We start from the raw sequence: 26892 nt of genomic DNA, 5'->3' as shown, positions 1-26892 counted from the left end.
ATATACAAAGTAAAATAAAGGGATATTTTATTATATGATATGATCATTAATTATTAGAATAACAATTTTCAGTGTGGAATTTATAAAAAATATTTAATAAATTATCAGGTAAATAACTATTTTAATTTGAAGGAAGATTTTTTGATAATAGTTGATTCATACATTTTTAATAATAAATAGGATTTGAATTAATCAACTATAAAATTAAAAACTGTTATTATTTATAAAAAAAAGAGAGCTAGACTTTTTCATTTGAAAATTATAGAAGAAATTAATATTTATGAAGGTTTCAATAAATAGTATTTTTTTAGGAAATAAAAATAATTATTTGAAAATTGCTCTAGTGTAATTTGGAATGCAACCTTTACTTACATAAATTAATTGTTTACCAAAGAATTAACTATTATAAATTAAATTAAATTTTTTTACAAAATAAAAAATGTTGAAGTATACTAAGACAATAATATACAAATTATTAAATTAAAGTAGACATTTTGTTCCAACAAAAATTATGAAGATATTAAAAACTAAACATATATTTTATCCTTCTAAACTAAAATTGTAACATTTAAGAATAATACTGAATAATTTTTTTTTTTTTTACTTTTAAGAGTAACATTAACATATAACAGACTTTTCTATTTTTTAAATTAAGTACAATAAAATAAAATCTTATCTATTTAACTATCTTTTGTTACCCATAAAATAATTTTATCTATTACTTTAAATTCGTTTTTCAATACAACTATTACAATTATTGACTTATAATTGTAACCATTATAAATAGAGATAATGTTTATATTATAAAAAAAAAAAAAAAAATAGGTTAACAAAAAGATATTATTAAATTGGATGACAACTAATACAATAATACAATTGTTAAACATACATACGAGTTTACTGGAATATTATAATTTAAATAAAAATCACAAAATGTATGATAAATTAAATGAAGGGTATAAAAATGGCCGCTAAACAAAAGTAAGGAGATCATTAATAAAGAGTTAAAAATTAAAAATAAACTGCCTAAATGTGTAAGAAATTCCGAGCAATTTCATGTTTGTTCTTAAATAAAATAAATAATCAATAATTATATAAGTCGTTCTTCTGGTGGTGGCTTCAGTACGTTGTCTAATTCAACTCTAGGATTACAATATTCTTGACAACTAGGACTATATGTACCTCTTGTTGCTCTTTTTTTTCGTGCCATCATTAAAAGTACAAATAAACTGCCCATACCACCAATGAGAAGAATAAGTAATATTGGACCAACAATTAATGCTATATCTGCATAATTGTGAATAATAGGCAACTAAAATAACAAAAAAGTTCAAATTATAAAAGCAATAAAATATAATTTTTTTATTAAGTTAATAATATATGTATAAGCTTTACCGCTATCTTTAAAAATTGTCTAAAATTAAGGTAAGATGAAAAAAAAATGTTATCATCATATTATATTAAATATTCTCGGTAATAATTGAGGTTTGGGACTTATTGCATACAAATTGTAGGAAATATGCACTTAAAATAATCAAAATATGCGCAAAAACATGCAACTATATATTTTTTTAATGATAATTAAAAAAATTGATTTATTCATTTAAATTTAGACAATTTTTTTTAATTAGTATTTTTTTACAACAATAGTAATATAAATCATTATATTATAATTATTATGTTATTGTATATGTTCAATTTCATTTTCTTTATCTTCTCCTACAATGTTCAATACAAACTGAATACTAATTTTCCGTTTAGATTCTCTAAACCAGGGTTCGGCAACTGGTGAACCGCGGTCCAAATTTGGACCGCGGAAGGCAATAATCTTGGACCCTGTCAACTTTTATTTTCATACTTTTAATATTGTAATTTTTAACATAAATGAATTGTAATAATCAAATAATTATTTTTATTTTTATACTACTATTTTATAAAATATAAAGATTTGAAAAATATTTTAATCACTGGACCTCATTGATTTATTATTTTAAACTTTAGGGCTCTAATGTAAATTACTTGCTGACCCCTGCTCTAAATGATATATGGTAACCGATAGAATACACAGGAACAATTAGTTATTTTCCTTGTGGCTCTATCCTGACTTATTCTATGATTAGGTATGTTGACTGATGCATGAAAGTAAAAAATAAATTATGTTAACCTTTAAAATAAATCTGCATAACATGAAATGATAACTGCATAAATATGCTATAAAGAACAATTAAATTCCCAAAATTGGTCAAATATGTATTTCACACAGAAAACGTCGAAATATGCGAAAAAATGCAATTAAAATTTTTGTATTTTAATCTGTTATGACTTAAAACAAATGTATATTTTATTTAGACTATTCTACAATCATTGTCAAACAATATGCAAATGCAATAATAATCCAAACCCTAATGATAATGCAATACCTTGTAAATCTAAAAAATTCAAAATTAAATATATATATATATCTAAATATTTTGAAAATTAGTAATATTAAAAATTAAAAAAAATTAATTACATAAATAAATATTAAATTCCAAAAATTAAAAATAGTTTTAGACAAAACAGAAAAAAAAAATTTAAATTTTTTTAAATTATTACAATAACAAAAAGTTACAACATTTAAATAAAACATATTAAAACCAATTTAATACATTACATTATGATAGTTTTTTAAATGGTTATTCAATTCGTGAAGAGTATGGAAAAATAAATCCAAGTCCTCAAGTTTATTTCTCAATATTAACATACAATTTATCAGAGCAAAAAGACAATAGTTGCGCTTTTGAGTAGGAATATAAAATGTATAAGTTGATCTTAATGAAAAGCTTGGGACATTCAAAAAAATTAAAGATAATATATCTGAATAATACATTTTGGCAATTACTTTAAAAATTAATATTAAAATATGTAAGTAAATTATGTTAAATTCATCATTAAAATTTGAATAAATATGTATTATACAAATTACCAAAAATAAAAATAAATTAAGTCTTAAGTAAATTAGTTAACTTTAAATGCAACAATATATAAAGATAAATACAATAGTTCTTACCTCAGTACAATTTTTTCCAACATAACCATTGGCACACAAACATTCATAGTCTGAAAAATCAGTACATCGTTCTTGGCAAGTACCTCCATTACTACAAGGCGATTCCTAATGAAAATAAAAAAATAAAATAAAATAAGCCTTCAATTAAAATTAATTTAAATAGCTTACAGATAAACATGGATTTCGTAGATCACAGTAATGGCCACAGAAATTGTTTTGGCATAAACAAATGAATGAACCATCGGTATTCTTACATTCTCCTCGATGACTACATTGTATGTTAAGATCAAAACATTCATCAATATCTATAGTACAATCTTCACCAGTGTATCCTACATATTTAAATAAAATAATTTATTGAACTTTAAATATTTGCATAAATAATGGTTACATTATTTTCTTACCAGTTCCAGTACAATTACATGAGTATTCATTGATACCATCCACACATTGACCACCATGATGACATTTTAGTTGATTACTATTATCTAAACAATCATCAATATTTTGTTCACAAAGATGACCTTTAAAACCTACTGGACATTTACAGAATGGAGACTCCTGTAAATTGGTTATGTATTATTTTTTCATTATAATAATCTTAAACAACAATGATTTGAAGATAAATGTAATACCTCTTTTTTACATATACCATTATTTTGACATTCATATATATCACAAAATGAAAATTCACATGAAGTACCCGAGAAGCCTTCCAAACAAGAACATGTGTAATTATTACCAGTAGCTGGATCTAAAATACATCATAATTATATAAATGTATGTTTAATTTTATATTATATAACAAATAGTATTTTTTTTTCATATAATACCATAATTGTTAAAACAGTTGCCACCATTTTTACAAGGTGAATTATCACATGTTACAAGTTTTAATTGTTCACATGTTTCTCCTTCATAATCATCTGAACAGTTGCATTCAAATTTACCAAGGTGATCAATACAAATACTATTATGGTGACATGGGTTAGATTCACATTCATTGATATCAATTTCACAGCTGAAAATTAAAATTAAATATATTTATTTTTATTTTTAAAGTTAATATTAAGTACCTGCTAGCAATTATACTTGGGACTAATACAGAATGGATAAGGGTTTAACTATAATTTAGAGCTTAAATTAGAAAGATAGCATTAAATATAAAGGGAATAATTGTGTGTATGACAAGAAGGAAACAAGAATTAAGAGAAAGATAAATATTAGTTATGTAGTAACCAAGGAACAAAAAATAGAAAAATAAGAATGTTTTGAAAAGAGAAAAAGGAAAGCAGAAAACCAGGGTTGGAGAGGAGATTATTGAGGATATATTGCATGCAGTGTCAGGTAGCATAATGAGTGAGAAAATAAAATAATTTGGATCAAATTTTGAATAACAATTTGGTTGGAACCCAAAACTGATGAGAACTTTTATTAACGTTGATGTTAACATAAATAGTTACTCAGATATGGTAAGGTTGTATTGATAATGAAGAAAAATTAGAGATTTAATAAGGAAAACAAGAGGTGATTCAGGGGAGTTGATCTGAAGGTATACTTGTAAATTGTGAATGAAATAGTTATGATAACTATTATTTGTTTGACCTCAGTATAAGAATGAATTAGAAGGTACTGATAATTATTGAACAATGCATTTTAATAGAGGAGATTTTCAGGTATGACATATAGAAAGAAAAATCAGCGATGTTATCATAAAAATAAGTTGACAGAGATGGTTGAAGGAAATAAATTCTTTAAGTAGGAATTTAACAAGTAGAAGGAAAAGGCATAAAAGTTATCTGGGAATAATCCAATGTAAGGAAGATAAAATAGAAATAAAGATTGGAAATTACGTAATGGGTGTAAGGTAAAAGGTAAGAAAGGAAGGCTAATAAGGGAGCACATTTGGAATTATCAATTGTAAATAAATCATTTGTGCAGGCTGGATCCATATTCATGAATAGGAATTCTTTGGTCATGCAGTGGTTACTTATTTTAATGGGACAACAGGAGCATTCAACTTCAAGGTTAGATGAACTAGTGAAACATAATGCCTCTATTGCTGAGCAGAATTAAGAATCAAACAGAGAGTTGTGTTTTTAAGGTGAGCAGATAAAGTGGAAGAGTAAAAAAATAGAACCATCATCAACATATGACCTGAATATAGCTTTAAGTATAAGGAATATAAAAGAAGACTTCCTACTGGGTACTAAAAATGAAGTATAGAAAATTGGATCAACAAGAGATGAAACAAGCAAGGAGTTTGAAGTAAGAAATTCATCATTTGAAATTAAAATACGAGAATAAGATCCAAATAGAACACATTTAATTAAAAGTACTATTTTTAACATAATATAACTTTTATGAGCAACTGCTGTAATATTTATGTTACTCAATTGTACATTGGGTCTATTCTTCTTTACTTATCAATAAATAATAACTTACAGTAAACCAGTCCAGCCTGTTTTACACAAACAAGTATAATTAGCAATTCCATCAATACATTCAGCTCCATGTTGACACTGATTAGACAAGCATTCGTTGATATTTACAGAACAGTCATCAGCTTCATAACCAGGTTCACATTCACAGACATAAGATTCATTTGCTTTCTTACATCTAAAATAAAAAGCTTTAAAATAACTAATACTAAGTGTATGAAATACAAAATATACCTTCCATTATTTTTGCATTCAGAATCATAGCAAAGTAAACAATCTAAATCAAAATGTTCTGCGATTGAACTATGAGATGACAACTCAAAATAATCAGTTTCATTACTAGTATTAAGTTGAGATGGAGTAAAATAAGGTAACAACAAGCCTCCAATTCTTATTTCTCCAAGACAGCCCTATAAAATAATAAGTGTAAATAAATAATTAATATAAATAAAATGTTACAATTAAGAATTAATACCTTATAAAAACCACCAGCAGAAGTTATATCTTGTTGTATCACATCTTCAAAACGAATATTTTCATCAGAATCAATCATATCTAATGAATTTGTATCTGCATCTGTTATATACGTTGCATGTTCCACATTATTTTCAGATGAATTTTGATAGTGCTCTCCCCTACCTTAGAAACAAAATATTATTAATAATTTTTAGCATGAACTAATATTTAATTAATTAATACTAAATATTAACTTTTTGATTCAAAAATAAACATAAAAAAAGTGAAAGAATATAATATATAACTCAAAAGCCAACGTTGTTTGATGTGATAATAATTAAACAAATTTATAAAACTGAAGGTTTCAAACCAGTAAAATTGAGGATTGAATTATTTTTATAGGAAAAAGCACACAATCAAAAATTAAACCACAATTTTATAATTTAAATAATCAAAAATTAGAAACCTTAATTAGTTTATTTTGTTCTTTATTATTATATTTTTTCTTTACAAATTGTTGATAATAACTGAAGTTTCAATTTATCAATAAAACATTTCACGGAATATATTTATTATTTTAACTTGATAATATTATATATGATACATTTCTAATATAAAAAGAATAAAATATTACCTACAAAATGTAATTGGAAAAGACAGACTAATTGGATTAATACTTTATTATGTTTGTTTCAAATCTAAGAATCAGTTGTATAATTTATATTTACGTAAATATTGTACCTTTAAGATACAGTATAGGGGCCCCCCTAGACTGATTGCAAATCTATGACATTTTGTAACACATATACAAAATTTTAGTGACAAACCCATTTAAATATAATTTATATTACTTCACTATTTATTAATAATAATGTTGGTAAAATAATGAATAATGAATTAGAGGCGATTCATTTTTTACATTTCTATGAAATTATATGATTAATTCATAGCAAGTCTTCATAGAAATGTACAAAAAAAAAAATATGTTTAATAAGCACTAGAAATAATATTGTAAATAGAAAAATATATATGTGTAAAATTATACATACCAATAAGAATTGGATTCGAAGAAACCAATTCAACCCAATTTGAATATGAAAAATTTCCAGCAAGTATATACTGATTTGAATCATCAATTGCACCAACTAAACCACCTTGAATTTTATTATCAATTATTTTAAAAATAATATTTGTCCAATCTGAATCCAAATGATCTTTATGCACATGTCTCATAATTATAGAACTTTCTTTTTCTAATTTCCAAGCAATAATTAACTGAAATATGAAAAATCTATTAAAACAAAATTCTAAGAAAAATATATATTATTTTTAAGTACCCGATCTTTATAAGCAATCATTGAAAAAAAAAGGAACTCTGGATCACTGCTTTGTTTCTTATTAGAAATGTACATAATTGTGCCACTTGTTCTAGTTCTATAACTAACTTCAATATGAGTCAATGGAATAACCTGTTGTCCTTTGACAAAATTATACTGCAAGAGTGGCTCAGAAGTATTTCGACCATCTAATGTAACATTGGCTACACATTCATATCCGTGATTCAAATTTCGGCACTCACTATTTAAAGGACAATCTTCGATTTGACAAAATTCCATTTCTTGACACTGTTTTCCTTTGTAACCCAAAGGACAATCGCAAGTAAAGTCATTCCAAGTAATAGAACATGTCCCAGAGTTATGACAAGGTTGTGATAAACATGTGTCATCAGACACAATACCCTCAACAATTTCCTTTGGATTAAACGATACAGTACCAAATGATTTAGGTACAACTAAATCCTTATTCTTTATGCCTAATGGATAAAATTCAACTATCATTGTTTGAGATCCATTACTGATCTAAAATGTAAATTACAATTTAAAAATAAATATATAAATATAATTAATATTTCACTTAAAAATTAAATTACCTGAACATCTTGAATGATTCCTTTAAAGTGGGGTATCCCTTGCAATTTATCAACTGTTTGACGAATATGTCTTTCTATTGTATTAGGACGAGGTAAAATATTATCCATAATGATTGTTGAATCTGATAAATCACGTTTTAGTGGTTTAGAAGATGGAAAACCTCCTAAGTAAAGAACTTGGGCATCAAGTTGACCAGTTGCACTAATAGTTTTTCTAAAATATTCAGTTCCATTTATTTTCACTTGAACCAATGTAATATTACGAACAACCTTAACATAATATTTTTAATCAGTTAAGTCTTAACTATCATTATCAAGTGTTTTAAATATTCTTAGATCATTAATTCACCTGTATCAAATGATTTTGACCATCATCAAGTTTTACACCACCAACAGTATACGATTCAGGAGTTGCATTAAATAGTATCCTGACTAGTAATTCACCACCTTCAAGTTCAGCAGCAATATGAGTTTCATCAGGAAATGCTACCGATCCTGGTGTAGAACCTAAATAAAATATTGCTCCTCGAGATTGACGCGTCCGTATAAACATAGAAATGTCCACAATGTTTTTAACGGCTCGCTTAGTTAAAGTAAACACATTTACAGTAATAAGACTATTAGTGATATTCTCATGACCAAATGTTGCTGCTGGAAAACCTATTAAATAAAATAATATGATAAAAATAGATAATATTTCAATATTTTAACAATAATTAAACATAATTAAAATAAGAAAAAATTACTATATTGACAAGTATTTCCAAGATATGGTCTTTCACATGTACAACTGAATGTTTTCCATAAATCAGTACAATGACCACTGTTGTAACATGGGTTAGGGAAACATTGATCGTTTCTTTGACAGCCAATGTCAACATTAGTTAAGCCTATAGTTTCTACTTTTTCATCAGGTAAAACCTAAAAATATTAAATAACATTACAGCATAGAATTTCTCTTAAATTATTTATTTATTTTCCAACCCATTGTCCATTTATAAGTAGATTCTCAATACAACCAATAAAAAATGGTGGTCCGTGGGGTAATAGTCTCAAATTTGCAATAGTTCCGCCAACATAGGTAGTAGGAAAACTAGTATGTGTAGGGTTTGCTCCTTCATTTAAATTAATAGGGTAAATAGTTTGTTCTTCATTAGCAGACAGTACTAAATGTGAAGAATTTATAGCAACAAATACCTTCATAACAAATAAAAAAAATGTAAAAAAATAAATTAGAATATGAATGAAACAATAAACTAAAAAAATGTGATTTACCTTTTGCCATTGACTATTATTAAGTTCAGAACCAATGAATACTCCTTCCCATTTATTTAATAAGCTAGAATGTAGATTTAAACGACCTTTAACCAACTCTAATATATAAAATGTTGATCCACCACCAATTGCTAATAGACCACTTGGTAATGTTGTTTTAAACCTAAATGATATATCATAACCTTCATCCCTGGTGGTGTTAACCACAATACGAGATTCACCAGTCAGTGACATAGTAGTAGTCTAAAATACAATATGACAATTAAGTACTTATTTCATAATTTTAAATTATTATTAAATTAACCTTATCACAAATATCACCATGAAAACCATAAGGACATGTACAATTATAACGATGTTCAGTCTCATCAATCAAGTATGGTCTACAAATACCATTGTTTAAACATGTATGTGAACTCTGACATCCAACTAATTCAACAGAACAATTTTTACCACCATATTTTGGGATACAGTCGCAGTAATAACCAGCACGCCGATCAATGCATGTTCCATGATCACATGGCCTAAAAAAATGTCAAGATAAATTTATGAACAAAATTAAATATTTTTTGATGTTTAAGAATATTTATCATACTTGAATCTTTCACATTCGTCAATTTCAATTTCACAGTACACGCCTTCAAACCCTTCATCACATAAACAAGCATAACCACCAATTCTATTTTCACAACTACCCCAACGACATGGGTTGCTATCACATTCATTAATATCAATTTCACATTTGATACCTGTAGTACCAGGTAAACATAGACATTCAAATCTAAAATAGATATATTTAAAAAAAATTATATAGAAATAATTGATAGCATAATATAAATATTTTTTTTTTTTAAATAATCATAAAAAGGAAAATACTTTAGAAATCAAGAGAATCTAAATAATGATTAAAAATAAGTGTAATTTTGTTAGATACTTTTTAGATAAAAATTTTTTAACTAAAATTTGTGATCTTATATTTTAAAACTTGTTATTAAGTTATTAAGTTTTTTTTAAATATAAGAACTATTACGTATTTTTAATTAAGTAATTTTTGTAAATATAATCCTATTAATTATATATTTTTATCAGTTAAATTATAATAATTTCAACTTCTCTAAATTTCTGTTAAATACAACTTAATATAATAAAAATTAAATTAAAATTAAAAATTATTAAATGGTTAATACTCGTAATTTTAAACATAGATAAATAAACAAATAATTTATATATAGAAATAAATTAATAAAAGTATAGCCTGGAGTATTACTATACTTGTAAAATATGACGGGTTTCAAACTAAAAATTCACTGTCAGGTATATAGTCAATAAAAGAGTCGCGATTTTATTGACCTGACAATGAATTTTTAATATTAAATTGGTCTAACGGCTAAGCTTTTATTTATTTAATTATATATTAATATAATAAATAAAAAGGTTTTGAATATTAAAAATTATTTTATGTCAATAATTAAAAATAAAATAAAACTTTTATCTCTTTTACCCATTAGCAGTTGCATAGTTGAATTCTTGCTGAAATATTGCTGAAAGATTTTTTTTATCTGTTAGATTGTATAATGATAAATTAGAACGTTCAAGACAAGTACCCCCAAACTGACAAGGATTAATTTCACATTCATTTATATCAATTTCACAATTTTTTCCTAAACAAAATTAAAATTAACACAGTCATTAATTTTTACCAAATAACATAATAATTTCAATATTACCTGAATAACCAGTATAACATTTACAAGAATAATCTTTAACTCCATCTATACAAGTACCATTATTCATACAAGGGTTATGAATACAATCATTGATGTTCAATTCACAATGATTTCCTTTTGTTAAAAAGAATAATATAATGTATACTTATTAAATTTCATTAAATTATTAATTCTACACACATACCTTCGAATCCTGTATTTGAACAGTTACATTTATAGCTATTAATTCCATCAATACATAGGCCCATATTTTGGCATGGAGAAGACTATAATCATTATATAATTGAGATGATTAGTAATAAATACATTTTAAATTAAATTTTATAATCTATTAATATTAATAAATACTAACCTCACAATCATTAATATTTGTTTCACACAATTTTCCTGTTAAACCAATAGGGCATGAGCATGTAAAAGATGCAACATTATCAATACATGTAGCACCATTCAAACAAGGATTTGAATTACATTCGTCAACATCAATTCCACATACTTTACCTATAAAATGCAATTTAATAATTTGATTGAAAAACTAAAAGTAAAAGGCTGTTGGGAAGACATCATTAAAAAGGATATAGAATAGATGGGGAGGAAATCTGATTGGAGAAACTTAGCACTAGACAGAGAACAATGGAAGCTTATATATGAGACTGGATGGGCTTAAAGGCCCAATAAACTCAAAAATAATAAGAAGAAGATCATAAAACTAAATCAATAACATATTTTTAAATATTATAATCAAAACATACCAGTAAATCCTGGAGGACAAATACAATTAAAACCATTAATTTTATTCTCACAGGTTGCACCATTATAACAAGGTTGTGACAAACATTCATCAAAATCTACATCACAATTGTTACCAGCAAATCCAGGACGACAAAAACATTGATAACTCCCTAAAATAATATTAAAAATAAATTAAGCATGTACACATATAGTTAATAAATGTTTTACAGACCATTAGTATTCACACAAATCCCATAGTTGCATATATCTTTATTGGCTTCACATTCATTTATATCTTGATCACAATATATACCTGAGCATATATTTTATATTATGAACTGTTTTAATAAAACATTTAATAAATAACTATATTTCACCTGTAAAACCTGATGTACAATGACATGTATAACCATCAATATTTTCGATACAAGTAGCATTATTTTTACATGGACAATCATTTAATAATTTTGAGCAATTTTCTCCAGTATATCCCTCAGGACATATGCACTCATAAGTGTTTATACCATCATTACAAACTTTCCCCGTAGGACAGGTAGCCATTAGACATTCATTGACATTAATTTCACAAATTTTACCTTCAAACCCTAAATAAAAATATTAAAAATGTTAATTTACTTGAAGTAAAAATAATACAAAAATATTTTACCTGGTAAACACATGCAGTAATAATCTTTCAGAGATGTGGTCTTATGTAAACAAGTACCATTATTTAAACAGGGTCCTGGACTTTTAGTACATGCATCAAATGGTAATTGGCAGTAAGCACCCATAAAGTTATCAGTACAATCACATCGAAAACCATTAATAAGATCATGACATGAACCACCATTTAAGCATGGTTTAGATAAACACTCATCAATATCTATTTGACATGTTTGACCTATAATCATTTAATTATATAAAATATTTATACAAATACAAATTAATTGAATAGTTATAATAAATGTGGTTAAATATTCTTAGAAATTATTTTATTTACTAAAAATAAATAGTTAATTCATTAAAATTATTATGATATTTTATAATTTAATTATTAAACTAATATAAATACATATTAAGAATAATTAAATGGAAATTTCACAATGTTTAATTGATATTTATTTATTTTATTAATAATTTATTAAAGAAATATTCTACAAATAGAATATCATCCACATAGTTAAAATTATTCTAAATACCAATAGTTTTAAAAATATAAATTATATACAATAAGGTTAACATTTTTTTTTTATATTATTAAAATTTATTAAATAAAGAAATGTAGTTAAAATAAAATAAATATGAAATTTAATTTTAAATGTAGTTTCAAGTTACATTTATTAAAATAAAATATACATCCCTACTCAAAGCTGATGGTATTTATTTTCAATAACGGTATTTTGGTGTGAAATTATAAGCTGTGATATAAGTCGTTATACCCAAAATATTAGACTAACAATATTTTGATAGAGTAATTTTAGTACTTTTAGTGTATTTAATAATGTATTGCTGATAATTCTGTATTATTGTAATAAGCACCAACATAGACAATGCTTTCAGTATATAAATTAATGACTTTAGTAAAAACAAAGTAAATATTAAAAACGCCAAAATTATTAGTAATAACCAGGGTTGGGATTTTATAGCATTTGCATATTTTTAATGAGATACTTAAAAAATAGCAGAGTAAGCTAAAAATGTGTTTCATGATACAGAGAACTCAAATAAAAAATTTTATTTTGCTTTTTTTTGCATATTTTGCATTTTTTAGTTTATAGTGCTTTTTTTTGCATATTTTGCATTTCTTAGTTTATAGTGCTTTTTTTTTGGATTTTTTGAAACTTTTTTGCCTTTTACCTGTGTTTTAATCAAAATCGGGCATACTTTATGAAATTGTATTTTGGTAAACGTGTTTTTTGTTTTTTTTTAATCGAATTTTCAAGATTCAAAATTTTAATTTTAAATTAAATTATAAATATATAGATTAAGTAAATAGACCGATTACGTTGATGCAAATCTGTATAATTACAGCGATAATATATAGGGAGGTATAATATAATACAATAATTTCATTTTAGTTATTTGGTTTTAATTTTTGTTATATGCTGATTTTATTTGTTTATTTGGTGATTTTTACCAAATCTACTAATAGCCGATTATCAATGAACGAGTGTAGAATAATCGCTTTATACAGTCCACATTCATCTCGTGTGCTCGTATAAAATTATTAAATAATAAATTTTCTTTTTTTTTGTTGTTTTTATTGCATATTTTTAGAGCTTATTTAGCGATTTTTAAGGTAATATTATAGCGCATATTTATGCAATTTCAAGTGCTATAAAATCCCAACCCTAGTAATAAAAAAATTATTGAATGTATTATTCACAATATTAAAATTTAACCTAAAATACATTGCTTAATATAATTTAGTTTATTTTTAAATTGTTGACTTTTATCAATGAAAATGTTTATAAATGTAATTATTTTAGCTTACAGTTATCGTCATCTTACATATAAAATAAATTATATTATAAAGGTAGACAAATTTAAATCTTATATAGAAATACAAAAAGTAATAAAGGCATACATCGAAAAATAAAATTTTAATTACTGTACTTTTGGTGTTTAATAATTCCAATACATCCAATATTTTCAATACACATGTATTAAAAAAATTATGGTACACTAATATATCACCTTAAAATTGACATACCAATAGTAATGTTAGCTCAACACCACACAAATAAACTACAATTATTATATTAATGAATAGTTAAAAATAAAATTATAATCAGTTATATAAATAATATATAACTGTACATATTAATAGCTATTTCCAATTCTAAGGAAACTAAGATATTCATAAGAGTAAAATGGAAATTTGTTTAATTTATAATGTATTTTAATATAATTTGGTTTTACATTAATAATTAAATAACAGTTGATTATAATTCTGTCAGGCTATGTCATTGTTTTTGATTAAAAATAACATAAAATTAAATAATAATGTTAATAATAACAATTAATTAATATTTGGCTTTTGAGATCAAATTAGAAAATAATTACTTAAATTAAGTTTAAATTAAATTAAAATTAAATCAATTAAAATAATTTTAATTAATTTAAACTAAAAATAAAAATAAACTATAATTTTATAATTAAGCCTTAACTTTTTAAATTAGATGCAATTAAAATAATAAATAAGTGAATTATTTTTATAATGGTTTGAAAAAGCAATTTCACATTTTTTTTATTAGTTTCAAGTTTTATTACCAGTGAAACCTGGGGGACAATCACAATGGAAAAGATCAGCTTGTCCAACTAATGAAGTGCAAGTTCCACCGTGAGCACAAGTGTTTAGACTGCAAGCATGACCAGGATCACTAGAACGTTGATTACATTGCTGCCCAGACCAACCAGGTTCGCATTCACAATAATACCCACCAGCCTACAAGTGATAAAATAATTTTGGTGAAACCTTAAAATGTAAGGTGCAGTGAATTTTCAAAAAGAAGAACACAAATGTTCATCATAACAGAGGCGGCATACTAAAAATTTAAGTTATTGGTATTTCATTTCATCAAACTTTAAAAACCTATCTATTGTTAAACCTTCTTCCACACTTAAATTACAATAGAATATATTTTTTAATTCTATAAAAACAATTGTACAATCAACAAATAATTATTGTGTATATTAATTTATTAATATTAACTGTGAAGGATTTTAATTAATAATGTACAAGCTAGTATTTAAAGAATTAATTGTTGTTGTGCTCTATGAATATATAAGTAAAAAAAAATTATTGTCGAATTTATATTTCACTCAATAAACTGCAATTTAAGTGATTAATATGTTAGTGTAAATTGGATTAATTTAAATTATATTTAACCATGAATCTTTCAGAAAAATGCTTTAAGTCATTGCTTCAACAATAACAAATCCATACAATAACAAATTCATATTACATAATCAAAAATAATGCTCGAGCAATATTTTTAAAAAAATGAAAGCCGCCACTGTTCATATAGGAATTTGATTAATTCAATTTTTTACAGTTGACATAAATAAACTCACATAATCACGACAAGACATGCTATGATGACAAGGACTAGAATTGCATAGTTTCATAGTCATTTCACAATTTCGACCAGTAAAACCGGCAGGACATTTACACTCATATTTAGATCCTTGGGGTATACAAGTACCAAAATTCAAACAAGGCATGATTACACAACCATCATCAGCAGCATGCGAACGAGCTACTATATTACCATGCTCACAAAAAGCGCCTGTAAAAATTGTGAATAACTATACCCATGCAATATTGTGCAATAATTAATTACTAATTAAAAAAAACTCAAACATTTATAAACAAATGATAACAAACTATTTAAAAATCTATAGTTAAAATTTCTAAGAAACATAAGTAACTAGTACATTTTATCTTATTAATGATAAATATTTTATTTAATTAAGAATAAAAATATGAACTTAGGTAAAACTAAAAAAATGTGTTCTATAATAGATTTTTGTAATGTAAATGCCTGATATGTAGAAATATTCTATATCATGGAATTATGCAGTCAAATTTTTCAAATGAAAACCAATAGTTTTTAGAATAGATGCCATAAATCTTTTAAAAAACTTTAAGGACTTAAAAATACATTTGTAATTTAATTTATCACTTTAATGTAACTATAATTTAATAATTTAATTTTTAATGGTGAATTTTAATAATTATAAATATTTGTAATAATTAACCTAATTTAAACAAATTGTTTATAGGATAAATTATTTATGAATATTAGTTATTAAGTAGATTTATTAAGTTTTAATTCAAACTATTCATTTGAACTTTGGCAATCATAGTTAATTAAGTTACAACCGAAAATGAATAACTCAACTCTCTAATTCAGCATTTCTCAACCAGTGTGTCGCCAGGTAAGTCCAAATGTATTGCCTGGAGTAATAATATTAAATGACACAAAATGTACAAACATTATTGAAACTTATTACAAAAATTAAAAGGTATTAGATATAATTTCTATGATGAATAAAAATAGATTAATAGCTATTGACTTAAATAAATTTTATCATTATCGTATTTCTAATTGATAAACATTGGCTTTGAGTTTCTAAAAACTACTATCAAATCAATTTTTGAAATCAGTGAACATTTTAAATAAGGCACAAGAAACTAGTTTTTATACTGCCCAATTGATAGCTCAAAAAAAAAAAAAAATTTTATTTAATTGCTGAGTCTTATTAATTGATAACTTTTCATCGCTGGAATTTTAAAATGTTTGATTGGGTGAGGAATCCATTTAATCCTAGTTTAGAAACCTTACATATTTTATTAAAAGGGAAAGAAGAACTTGCAGAATTAATAAACGATTGCACTGTTTAAATGAAGTTTAATAAGCTCGGGCTAGGCGAATTTTGGATTTACACAAAAAAAAAAAAATCCGAGTTTAACAAAATTGGCACTTTCTGTGTTATTAACATTTTCAACGTCATATTTGTGCAAGATAGCTTTTTCTACATTGAACGAAATTAAAAACAAAAAAAAGGAAAGATTAATTAATGTCGAAGAAGAGTTAAGAGGAGCCTTGTCAAAGATTTTACCGCGTATTGATACAATATGTAAGAAATATCAGTCACAGATTTCTCATTAAAATGCTGTTTTATGTTATATTTTTTTTTGTTATTTTTAATTTTACATCATCAATTAATTATAAATATTTAATATTACCCATGATTTCTATTTTTATTATTGTGTGTCACAAAGTATGAAATATTTTAATAGTATGTCGCCATAATACAAAGGTTGAGAAACTGCTCTAATTTATTAAAATAATAAACAGATACAGAAGACCAATTCTATCTTAAAAATATTGGTTTAACAATAAAACGTTGAAAACAATCTTTAAATGAGGAGACCTGAAGTTTTATTTAAATTTAGAAAATAATAATAATAAAAAGTGGTTATACATAAGCTTATAACACATCTTTTTTAATTTTACTAAATTTCAAACGTTTATAAAAAATTAAAATTGCGATCTATGAAATAATATTGTTTTCAATCCCATAAATAACCTATAAAAAATATCAAATATAATTTAGTAGTGAGTAGGTGTTACAATACATGGGTCATGGAAGTATTACAAAAGTCTACCCATCGATTCAAAACCAAAAAAAAAAAAAAGGTACAACTATACATAACATCACATTTAATATTTAATGTAAACTATGGTACTAAAATGCGGCACCAACAGTATCCAATAGTTATATAAAACCATAAGAACATTAATATATAATGACAGATTGAGATACCTAAAACTGTATATTTTTATAGATAAAATACATTAATTTCTTAAGTAAATATTATAAACTAAGTTTTTGATATAAAATGTAACCTTGGTGTGTTGACCATGATATGTTTTTATATTATGAAATTTAACATAGATATTTCAGCTGACATAAGCGCCACTAGAGGAATATACTTAATGTTTTTATACATACATATATATATATATATTAAATAGAAAGTCAAAGTCCCATAAAATTTTCTTTAATATTAAGTTTCATGAAATGTAGCTTAATAATATAGTTAATACATGTAGTATAATAAAAAATATAACTATATATAAAAATGATGCACTCCTATGTTGAAATCTTTTGTCACGTCACACAAATTCTTGACACTAGTTCTCAAGCCTTCATATATAGCCTAAATCAAATTTATATATATTTTTGGGATCTCTTTTCTCATTAATGTCCACTTTAAGGCTTTTCGTGCCACTCTGTCATATACCTTTTCTAAATCTATATACACCATGCATAGTTTTTTATCCTTTTCCCTATACTTCTCTACTAGTTGTCTAATACAAAATAATGGTTCCATTCATTATACAATAAAAACTAAATAACTAATATTATTTAATGGAATTTCATTAAAATATCTAATTTTGTCAAAATGTTTTAGGTAATCAAACTCTTGTAAAAATACTTGTTGAAATAAAGCTCAATTTTTTTTCTTCATCAGCAATACATTTTTATATGGAACTTTGTATTATATATTAATACTTTTCATTAAAACAAAACTGGTAACGGTCCAATATGCGACCTACACACTGATTTAAGATCCAATATGCGAACTACGTTATAAATGTAATTAAATGCAAATAATTTTACCTAACCTTTTTTTCATTCCACTTCTCAGTGTCATCAATAACTATGTATTGTTTTAGTCCGTATTGTTATGTAACATATTTTTCATATAGGTCAAATATTCATCAAACATAGTTTTTGGATTTTGACACAATCTCCACCACTCTTCTTGGATTTGTTTATCTAGTAAAGGAGACGCCCTATTTTTTTTAATATTATATTATTTCACATAATGATAGTTGACTATTACAATGGCCGTGTAGGTAAAAAAGTCACTATCTTTACGAATCAATTGGTAAGTCTGGCAACCCCGTTTTGCACATCATAATGTTACTACTTTTTTCATAGTGCCATCAGAATTTTGTTTTTTATTAATTCTTAAATATTCCACAAGTTGGCCATTACATACAACACTGTCTTTCACCTATATACAAGTCATCGGATTATCGGCCAGTAATAACCTTCAGTCTTTAAATTATTGAACATATACCACCAGGGACACCCGGATGAGGGGGCCAGTGGGGGCCATTGCCCCCCCTGAGATTTTCGGGTCCCTTACAAAATTGGAAGTTATTTTACATGAAGCTGATCTTGGGTATTCAGTGACTATTCGACAATCCTTGTATCTAACAAGTATCTAACATTTTTTTAATCAACAAATGATGATTCAATTAATTTATTTGCTTCAAACAAAAGGAGATTGACATTACTTTTTGAATAAAATAATAAAATATGATGCGAATTCAATCAAATAAAGTTGTTTTTTGTTTAAACTTTATTATATTTTTTCTTATAAATATTAAAACTAATAACTAATAATGTAATTTTATATAAACTTAAATGAGTTTTGATTTTTAAAAAATTATTATTGATAGTAATACAAAATATGAGTAGATGAAATATGTAGCAGTAAATCTTCCTAAAAGTATTTAGGTACTTACAATTTTTTTGCCCCCCCTGAGCTACATTTCTGTGGGCGTCCCTGCATACCACTTCATCTCTAATAATGCGCCTATATAGGTGACCAATAGTAGATGTCATGTTGAATTAGAAAAATTCACACACACAAAATAAAACTCAAATAAAAAATCACAAAATGAGCGCACGCCACATACGAATGAAATTGGAACTGTACTAACTGAGGACAATAAAAACATTATTAATGATTGTAAATACCTATCGGAGAAAAACATTGGAATATTGAACAAATATCGAACCAAAAATAAAATGCCCAAAACAACAATAACCGCGTTAAAGAAACCTGTAGATCAACTCAAACTTATCGGTAGGTTGAGTAGCATTCATAGGTCGCATATTGGACCATTACCACAAAACTATTATATCAACATTTACTGAGAACATGAAAATTTCAATTTTCTATAAGTCAAATTTTAAAATTATACTATCCACAACAAAATGTAAAATAAGTATTAAGTGAAAAAATAAATTGCCACCCATTTTTTCATATTCAGTTGCAATTTTATTAACTTTGTATGATGATGAATTTTTAATTAAAAACCAGCCATATTTTATAAATGTAATAATACTCTAGGTTAAGCATTAATTTATTTATTTTTATATATAAACTATTTGCTTATGTATATATTAAATTCTATACTAATATTATTTTTTGAGCTACAAAAACCAGTATGCAATTAATATTGCTGTTTTTATTATAATTTTTCGCAATTATTAAAAAAACAGTTTGAAAATTAGTTAAATTAACCTCTAAAGTACAAAAAAAAAAAAACACTCATCATACCTTTTACTTTTTATTTCATGATGATTGAAACAATCCTTCTGAATATATTATATTACTCAAAAATAATAAAATCATAGTGTAACTAATAAATTGCTCTCAAAATTTAAAAATATAATAGGAAATAAAAAATAAATAACAAAATGCATTAGAGCATACAGCCATAAGTAGAAGAACTGAAGGCAGGTAAGTTTTAGAGGATACTGATTAATTGAGTAATACATCCAAGTTTTGTGGTTTTGAACACAACAATACTAAACATTTTGATATTTGACTTTCTTAAATAATACATTTGAAATATGCAACTTGATCATATGCTACCTACATCTCTAGCAAGGTGTTAATTTGTGCATGGTATATTACAACTTGCGCATTTGAGCAGAAAAAGTAAGTATGTAAAATATTACAATTAAAATAACTCATAACCCGGATAAAAATTAAAATATCAAAAAAACCAACCAACAAAACACAGATAATGTTGGTCCCTTAAAGTTGATTATAGATCAGTTTACTTTAATATTAAAGCTTACTTATGCATCACTACATTTGAAATACTTAACACAAATGTGTTATGTTGTATGTGTAGTTGACTGAGACAATACATACGAGTGTGGTGTTCTCTTAAGGTATTAAGACTAATAATAAAAGCATTTATCTTATTTTTTTTATGTAGTGAAAAAATAAACGATTTATAGAACTTAGACTTTCTATTTCATTGTACATAGAATTAAAATTATAAATATGACTAATAAATATATTTTGGAATAGTAGTACAAATACAAAACAGTTTAATTTTTTATATTAAAATAATGTAAATACCTGTATATCCTGGAGAACATGAGCAATTATATTGACCATTTTGTAGTAATATACATATACCTCCATTTTGACAAGGATTACTACTACAAACTGTTTGTTCAGTACAATTTGGTGGCAAACCTAAATAAAATAATTATATAAATATAGATTTTTATAATTTGTCTATAGGATTTAAATTAACATTAATATATGTAAATTACATATCAATTATATTAATATAAAATATTAATTATATATGTAAATTTAATAAATTAAATAATATATCTGATGTAACAGTGAACAATTTATATACAAATGATATAATAAATTATAAATAATAATTTCTAATCTGAACCACAAATTTGTTTAATTTAATAATGATTTGAAAGAAATATAATTTACATTTTCTTTGAACATTCCTATTTGTATTATTTTATATTCTCCATTCCAAAAAAAAATATACCGAATGATCAGTTTTTACTGATATTATGCAACTTCCATATAATAATGAGCGGTGAAAGAGGTATATATAAGAATTTAGTTCTAAAAGCACTTAGTTTTTACAAGTATTTTGTAGTTTATTGAAATACAATGATAAGTAATATGCACTATAAAGTAACTAACCACGGTCCGTAAATAAATAAAATTTATTTACCAGTATACCCCGATTTGCAATGACATGAATATGATGCAACACCATCAACACAAACTGAATTTGATGGACAAACAGCTGATTCACAATCATCAACATCAATTTCACAATTTCTACCTAAAAATCCAGGAGCACATCGGCATTCATATGTTCCAACTTGATCTCTACATTGACCACCATTTTGACAAGGATTTGATATACATTCATTCAAATCCTAGGCAAACACATTTAAAGTATTCAAATACATAAGCATAATTTATACAACTATAATAAATTTGGTAAATATTTACTATTTCACAGTTCATTCCACCAAATCCTGTTTGACATTGACATGTATAACTCCCATAGTTATCAAAGCATATACCATGATTGGAACATGGATTGATTTCACATTCATTTATATTTGTTTCACAATTTATTCCTTTATATCTACATGTACAAATATATAAAATACATAAAAATATAAATTAAATTAATTAAATAAGTAAATATTAATTTACCCTGTTTTACTACATAAACATGTATAGTTATTAATTCCATCAATACATATACCACCATGTTGACAAGGGCTAGACAAACATTCATTAATATTTATTTCACAGTCATCTCCTTTAAACCCTAAAATAAATAAAAAACATTTTTTGATATCATAATTATTAATAATGACAAATGCAGTATACTAATAATTTAGTATAATATAAATGTTCATCTAATTATTCAGATACTTAAATAACATTGATAATAAAACCAAATGTACCAACCTGGTGCACAACTACACTCATAACTTTTCTCTCCTAAAGCTAGTTCACATGTACCATTATTTCTACATGGATTATTATCGCAAACATGAGCAGATAATTCAATTTCACAAAATTTACCTAAACAATAATAATGAAAAAAAAAAATAAAATAAAAATTATAATAATTATAAATGAATGATTTTCACCTGTAAATCCTTTATCACAATGACATATAAAATCTTCACCATGTTTTATTTCTTCACATTGTCCATGCATACAACGATTATTTAGTTTAAGACAGGGTGATCCTAAAATTTAAGAACTAGTTATAACTACCATTATTTATGTAAATTAATAAAACAACATTAATTCCTACTTAATTACATCTAAGTTTACCCATTCAATTGACAAAAATTGGTTGCTACCATGCAGCCTTTTTCAAAAATGTAACTATGCGCACTAGTGTTGACCGTAACCAGTGCTCGAATTGGGGGGTGCGCAGTGGGACGGAGCTCCTGTATTTTTTTTTACGTATCCCAACTATATTTTTTCACCGGAACGGAGGGACACGTTCATCCTAATTGATGTCCAAAATAATTTTTATGTGAATTTCAATTCACGTCAATTTGAAAACGAATTTTACGATTTATAATATTTAAACTATTTTCATAATTAAAGATTATATGGTGGTTATGATAAGGGACAACGTCATAATTTCTGAAGAAATATAAATATCAATGTCTGTGAATTTGGTATATTATACTTTATACATTGTAGGATTTGTTATTAATATTGGCGATCGACGATATCATCATTTCAGAAAAAAATAAATGCCCGCGCCACAACTAATCTTCTAAGGGCATGGCCCGCACTAAAGAGTAAAAATAGATAAAAACAAAAACCAAATATATGATTATATCATTCGATTCATGAGACTACCTGATCGCCTACAGTTATGTTAATTATTATTTTATTTTTATTTTCTATTGTAACATGTAGGATGTTGGTATTGCTATCTAAATATATTATATATTATATTTGGAATTTAAATATTAGTTTAGCTGAAAAGTAGCATTCAAAATATATGTAAGGCTGGCGAAGGGGGGGCAGGGACAAAATCCCCCCACAGGTCTGTGTTAAATAATTGCTCACATGGAACGCAGTTTTCAAATCGTTGGACTGAGCTCCTCTACTTAATTTTTCCCAATTCGAGCACTGACCATAACTATATGACATTATACATGGCTAATGTACTATATTATTATAATATTTTTACCATATTTCATACGTGTTTGTTGTTCAATAATAACTTTTACACATGTTTGAGAGCCAGTGAAAATGAAATTGTTATATTCGTAACTATTAACTATTAACTCAAAGCACAAAGCACTTGGTAGTTACCAAAGTTTAACAGTTTTGATGGTTCAGTGAGTGAGCGCAAAAGTGGATAAACTTACATGAAATAGAGTATAATGATCATTAATAATAAAAACAGAAGTTTACCATTGTCAATTTCACAATTATTTCCAGAATATCTTGGCTGACAAATACAATGGTACTTATTTTGTCTTGGAACACATATACCATGCATCATACAAGGAGCATGAGAACAGTAATCAAAACCTGTACCTAAAAACATTATGTTTGGAATAAAAAAAATGTAAACTAGAAAATTAAATCAAAAAATACATACATGACTGGCTATTTAAGGGACAGTGTCCCCAAATAACTTTATAAGCTTGATTTAAAGAAGAATTAAAAATAAAATTTGGTCCTTCTAATAAACAACCTTCAAAACTGTCTCCAACTCTTAATACTGATTGATCAGTAACCATATCTGAATTTAATATTTCAGAATTAAATGTTGAATTTGCTATAACCTTAAAATAATCATACAATTTTATTACTTTGATAAATTTTATAAAAATAATTATATTATACATAAATGAATAGTTCATATATCAACTTACTTGTTGTAAGCCATCAATAGACATTATTAATTCTCCAAGCTTATATATTAAGTTAACATTATGCCAAGAATTATCAAAAAAATCTCCTTGAATTTTAGATTCATAATGTCTATTTTGAAGAAATGCTGTAAATAATAAGCCATCATGAAGAACTGCAACTGAGATTTCTGTGAATGGAAACTCAGCAGAAGTATTGGTTTGAGAAAATATTTGTCCTCCGGTACATGTTCTAAAGCTGAATCCTACATGTTTGTGTAATGAAATAGAGGGGAATAAATTTAACCAAGATGAACTATTGAAATAGCCTTCTCTATCAAAGGTTCCAGGTTTCTGAGTATTTGTACATATCAAATGCACAAATAAATTTACTAAAAATAAAATTTTTTGAATTAATTTCAAGTTTGACATCTAATAAAATAAATAAAATATTGAAATTACAAATAATATATAGTTATGATAATATATAGATTTATGAATCTAAGTCTATAATATATTTCAATAATTATTATAGGAAAGCCTAGAGGTAATAATTTCTAATGAGATTCTCTGTCTTTATAATATCAGTTATATAAAAAGTCCTAACTATTAAATAAATCCCTTTCTTATATTACAGCTGATGAAGTTTCTACAGTTTAAAAGTTGACCTTCCCCTTCAATTATAATAAATTTAAACTAGATTTTTCAAAGCTTTATTGTTTTAGAATTTATTTGGTATAATATTAGTTATTCGATTAGTATGATTAAACCAAATATACTTAACATTACTAATTTAACAATTGTTTTATGACATGTTATAACTAAATATAACTAAATATTTATGTTTTGAAAATGTTTTTAACATGTTCTTCTACCCAGTTGAAGCCTTGTCACCAGATATTTTATTTTATTATCACAACACAAAAATGCTAATGGCTATAAATTTAACTTTGAATAACAAAAATATATGTTATTACAAAAATTTACATTATTATTTGACTATAAAATTAAGCCTATATCCATAAGTACTTTTACATAATTATACAACGTACTAAATATTAAACTAAAATATAATAAATATTAGTTTAATATTATAATGTTAAGTCTAGCTTAAAATATTTATATTATCCCATTTGATTAAGATAAAATTGTTTTAGGATTGTTATCATTCATAAAAAAATATTAATTTGATTATATTAATTCTAAATAAATATGTACAAACAAAATATTTTTAAAATTATTTAAAATGAGTGAAAATATAATTTATTAATCTATTTATTATTTATAACTATTAGGATAATACAATATGAAAGAAAATTATAATAATAATCTTAAATAAGAATAACTACAAAATAAATCTTACATTTAAAATATAAGTATTATATTTGTATTTGCCACTTTGATTTTGAAATCTATCCAATACTTTAATTTAATATCAAAAATAAAATACTAAATAACATTTATGATTTTGTTATATAAAACATTACTATATTTAATTTAATACATTTAATTAATAATATAATAAACTAAATTTCTGTTCAATATATTAAAAAAATGTAAAATATTATTATAAAAAAGAAATAACTAAGAAAAAATAGAAATAATTAAATCAAACCTATATTATTCAATATATAGTATCAAACTTGAATGGCTTAAATTAAAGTTTGATAACAGGTACATATGTAATATAATACTTTTAATAATTAAATAGAACTTTTATTAAACTAGAAATTACCTATGTAAACCAATGATAAACCAATATAAAAGAATAATCTCCATTACAACAGGTTATTTACATTCTATGTAACTAGATGAATAGTAACTTCAACACACTACATACTAATTACCAAATAACTTTAACATATACTCTAATATATTCATAGTTTTAACTATTTTACTAATAATGAATACTTACCAACGAAAATAATGGACCGCATTATATCTAATTAATGTATGGATAGCTGTAACATAGTTTGTATATAAACGTAGTCAAGTAATTGTACGTGTTGCAGACGTGTGCATTCAAATCAACAGCCCTAAAGGTTCAATTGCTCACAACAAATAGATTAATATAGCACGCAATACCTACCAAAGTTTATTTAATTCGGTTGTGTAGAAAAAAGTGACAAACATTAAAAGTTACATCCAATAATGAAACGTAATGAGTAATGACACTGTTAAGTAATTAACTCATATGAACGAACGATAAACGGA

General features: G+C 24.9%; 1 protein-coding gene across 2 annotated transcripts; it reads right to left on the bottom strand.

Moving 5' to 3' along the window:
- Positions 1 to 831: 831 nt before the first annotated feature.
- LOC112686299 (protein crumbs) lies at positions 832 to 26892 on the bottom strand. 2 transcript variants are annotated; one of them, XM_025558513.1, is made up of 38 exons: positions 26594 to 26892; positions 24703 to 25070; positions 24426 to 24612; positions 24236 to 24361; positions 22939 to 23040; positions 22754 to 22870; positions 22493 to 22610; positions 22283 to 22421; positions 21996 to 22206; positions 21362 to 21481; positions 15688 to 15902; positions 14884 to 15058; positions 12278 to 12511; positions 11988 to 12215; positions 11843 to 11923; positions 11631 to 11780; positions 11231 to 11379; positions 11063 to 11144; positions 10879 to 10992; positions 10653 to 10812; positions 9747 to 9932; positions 9456 to 9675; positions 9152 to 9394; positions 8861 to 9073; positions 8623 to 8797; positions 8226 to 8536; positions 7877 to 8146; positions 7284 to 7805; positions 6996 to 7221; positions 5966 to 6129; positions 5725 to 5900; positions 5495 to 5668; positions 3883 to 4070; positions 3685 to 3803; positions 3454 to 3610; positions 3218 to 3381; positions 3050 to 3154; positions 832 to 1312 (listed from the first exon to the last, which is right to left on the bottom strand). In XM_025558513.1, exons 1-38 carry the CDS (start codon positions 26613 to 26615, stop codon positions 1091 to 1093), a joined length of 6933 nt encoding a protein of 2310 aa, XP_025414298.1. In that variant the 5' UTR covers positions 26616 to 26892; the 3' UTR covers positions 832 to 1090. The 2 variants fall into 2 exon arrangements, with proteins under 2 accessions (XP_025414298.1, XP_025414299.1); XM_025558514.1 differs by lacking the exons at positions 14884 to 15058; positions 15688 to 15902 and having other exon boundaries at positions 833 to 1312.

The sequence above is a fragment of the Sipha flava genome, unplaced genomic scaffold (assembly GCF_003268045.1).
Source record: "Sipha flava isolate LNK unplaced genomic scaffold, YSA_version1 303_pilon_pilon, whole genome shotgun sequence".
In the NCBI taxonomy this organism is placed as follows: domain Eukaryota; kingdom Metazoa; phylum Arthropoda; class Insecta; order Hemiptera; family Aphididae; genus Sipha; species Sipha flava.
Note: the sequence above shows the minus strand (reverse complement) of the source record. Positions and strands in the feature narration are given on the sequence as shown.

Coding starts and splice junctions, on each gene's coding strand:
- LOC112686299 (XM_025558513.1), bottom strand. CDS start 26,615: ATGCGGTCCATTATTTTCGTTG. Junction 15,903..21,361: donor ATGTTCTCCAGGATATACAG/GTATTTACATTA, acceptor CAATTTTTACAG/GCGCTTTTTGTGAGCATGGT. Junction 3,804..3,882: donor CAACTGTTTTAACAATTATG/GTATTATATGAA, acceptor GATGTATTTTAG/ATCCAGCTACTGGTAATAAT.